Source organism: Herpailurus yagouaroundi, unplaced genomic scaffold, assembly GCF_014898765.1.
Source record: "Herpailurus yagouaroundi ecotype Mexico unplaced genomic scaffold, PumYag 67456, whole genome shotgun sequence".
Lineage (NCBI taxonomy): Eukaryota > Metazoa > Chordata > Mammalia > Carnivora > Felidae > Herpailurus > Herpailurus yagouaroundi.
This window is the reverse complement of record NW_024420265.1, coordinates 8,477-11,671: the sequence shown is the minus strand read 5'-3', so window position 1 is coordinate 11,671 and position 3,195 is coordinate 8,477. Positions and strand designations below refer to the sequence as shown.

The 3,195-nt window shown below is 38.8% G+C and overlaps 1 protein-coding gene across 1 annotated transcript; it reads left to right on the top strand.

The window, feature by feature from the left end:
• Positions 1-234: 234 nt before the first annotated feature.
• LOC121025025 (putative protein ZNF720) lies at positions 235-1,370 on the top strand (the record flags this gene model as incomplete). Its single annotated transcript, XM_040467372.1, has 2 exons — positions 235-379; positions 879-1,370. Coding segments are annotated over 2 exons (255 nt in total), but the record flags the coding sequence as incomplete, so codon positions are not given.
• Positions 1,371-3,195: the final 1,825 nt, after the last annotated feature.

Sequence of the window (3,195 nt, the reverse complement as noted above, 5' to 3'; positions counted from 1 at the left end):
TCCTTGGGGTGGTCCTTCCATTTTGTTGAATGTTTTTTGTTTCCATGACAGGAGACTGTGTCCACAGGGTGTTTTGCCAGAAGTAGAAGAAAGAGGTTAAGTAAAATGAGGGAGTATAGTCATTGGGTACAAGCAGGTAAGCGGTGAACGTCAGTTCTTATAGTCTAGTTGATGACATTCATTTCCCTTTCATCTTAGGTACCATTATGAACACTGCCAATGGCCACTGGATGACTGTTGTATTTATTTCAGGGACTCCTGACCTTCAGGGGTGTGGCCATAGAATTCTCTCAGGAGGAACGGAGATGCTTGAACCACAGTCAGCGGGAGCTGTACAGGGATGTGATGTTAGAGACCTATGGACACCTCCTCTTCTTGGGTGAGGATATCTCCTTCTAGATTTCCCAAACCCAGCTCGGGTTTTGTTCGTTCCTTTGAAGACTGTCTCTTGGAAGCTTCCCCTTTGTATGACTGGGATTCAGATCCCTGCAGCAAGGGAAGGAAATGGGGATTTGTAGATGCAGAGAAATATCTTCATGAGTTTTCCTTTTCAGCTTCAGCCTCCCTTTTTTAAGATGCCATTACCATGTCTGTAGATTGATGGCAATTCTAAACATTGAGTGGCAAAAGACGGTATGGCCCACATCTTAAACTCCAACTTTTACTGCTTATTGTATTGGTAGTATTTGGAAGGCTGGTCATGATGTGAATATTTGAAACTCCTCCTGCATGTTCTAAAGGGGCTCTTTCTTGCACAAGAGTGTTTGAGAAATCATTTGTTAGAATTCTTCAATGTCCTCTCTTGTCTGCTGAGTACAATACTGAGTTGAAAGGTAGAATCTCCAGCAGTATTTCTATTCCTTTCTTCTGATAAACAGGTCTCATTGTATCAAAACCAGACCTGGTCATCGTTTTGGAGCAAGAGGAGGAGCTGTGGGGTGTGAAGAGAAAGGAGACAGTAGCCTCACACTCAGGTAGGTGGGAGTGAAGCACATGACACAGGTGAGGTCCAAATGTGAAGGAGGAAGATAGATCTTAAAATGTTGTTCAGGTAGCTCTCCTTGAATGGAATTTCATTTGTGAAGCCTAGTTTGATGTCTTTCCCTCTCACAGAGGGACATCTGCTCTCTAACACATCATGCTCCTTGATTCTCCAAGGATTCTCCTTCAGCTCCAGTGAAGGTCCACCACATCCCCGGTGAGGACCTCCATAATCTGAGAGCTTCTCCATTGCTGTGAGAGCCCTTAGAGGATCTCTCTGTATTTCTGAGGAACTCTATGCTAAGCCATTTCTGAATTCTGTTTTGCTTCTTGTGACAAGTGTGTCAAGGTAGCAGTGGGCATATTGGGTATTGATGCAGAAATGTGGGGAACATTGGAGACAGAGATCACATGTTTTGTGGTTTATGCTTTCCAAAGTTCCAGAAGATTTTACCTTAATTGTACCCAATTGAAGCTCAGTAATTTCATGAGATCACAGAACACCTCCCTCAAATGAGAAAATCTAATCCTTTATTTCACACCAAAATTTCACTTGTCTTTGTATTAACCAACATTTGAAATTTCCACTCTGTGTGTTCCATTGCTCAATGATGAAATAATTTAACACATCTCTGTGTCTCCTAGCATGTTTGCATGTTAATGCCATAAAGCAGCTATAACATTTAGAAGTTAGATCTCACAGTCTATAATAGTCTCAATGGTTACCTTATTTCCTAGTAATTGCATCATTTTATACTTTTAGTAGGAAGTTCCTGTGACTTTTTCATAGGTGTTTGTACTTTCAAATAATTTGTATATGAGACACATCTCGAAATTTTTTGAATCAAAAGTTCTATATGATATGGGTATGTGCTGTATAAGAAATGAGGTAGAGGGTGCCTAAATGGCTCAGTCGATTGAGCATTGGACTTTGGCTCAGTTCATGACCTCACAGTTGGGGAATTAGAGCCTAGCATGGGGCTGTCTGCTGTCCGTGTGGAGCCTGCTCTTGATCACCTGTCCCTTCTCCCTTTGCCCCTCCTTTGCCTGTGTGCTCTCTCTCTCTCTCAATAATAAATAAACATTTAAAGAAGAAATTCCATATAAAAAAAGGATTGTTCACAAAAAAAAGGATTGTTCATAAATGTAATTTTACTTCAGAAAAAAATTAATCACAAGATTATTCTTCTACTTTCTCAGAATGTATCTGAATTTCATCCCAAATATTTATTTGTTTATAAAGTGATTGTCAGGATATTTTCCAACTTTGGCAGTGTTTGTTGATTTAGAAAGGAAAGTTTTGTGCTAGTCAGCTTGGTTCTAAACAATGGATTATACCCTTATACTCTGTGTAAGAGGAGGAATATATTAAGAAAATAATACATTTTAATGGGTTTTAAGTGCTTATTTGTAAAATTTTTCGTTAGAGCATTTTATGCTTGATATAAAAAAAAATACCTTTCCTGGTTTACTGTCAATGAAAACATGCCAACAATCCAAATGCTCCTCTTTCATGGGTACGTAGTCGCAGTTTAAAATTATAGTTATATGGTGGGTTTCCTTTGAAAGGCTTAATCTATTTTTTTAATGTAGACTGCAGTTAAATTTTGTCTTATTCTGGTTTTGCATTCTATAATAATGTACTTTCTTTTGTATGGAACTTTCCCCACGAGATGGATGTAGTTTCATTTACCTGTGTATCTTGTTACAGGATGACAATGTTCATCTAGTGCATTTTAAGACATTGTGAGTTTAAGTCAATTATGAATCAACCAGGCCCCTTACCAATAAATTTATGTATGTATTTCTTGGTATAAATATGACCCATACATACTTTGGGACTCATCTTCTTTCTTTCCTTGGTTAGTGGTCAGTAAATGTTTTATCATGTCTAGGTGAATTGTCATAATAATAGACAACTAATGTATTGGTGAGTCATCATAACAGATAATTAATTTCATCATGTATTTATTGGTGACTTTATATTCTTCTTGCATGACAGAATTACTTTTGTGCATTGGAAGTCGTTTTTCAACATTCTATAACTCCAGGGTGCCTGGGTGACTCAATCTGTTAAGGATCTGAGTCTTGATTTTGGCTTAGGTCATGAACTCAGGGTCATGAGATTGAGCCCATGTTAGGCTATGAGCTGAGAATGGAATGTCCTTGGGATGCTCTCTATCTCTCGTGCACACGCGCGCTTCCTCCCTCCCT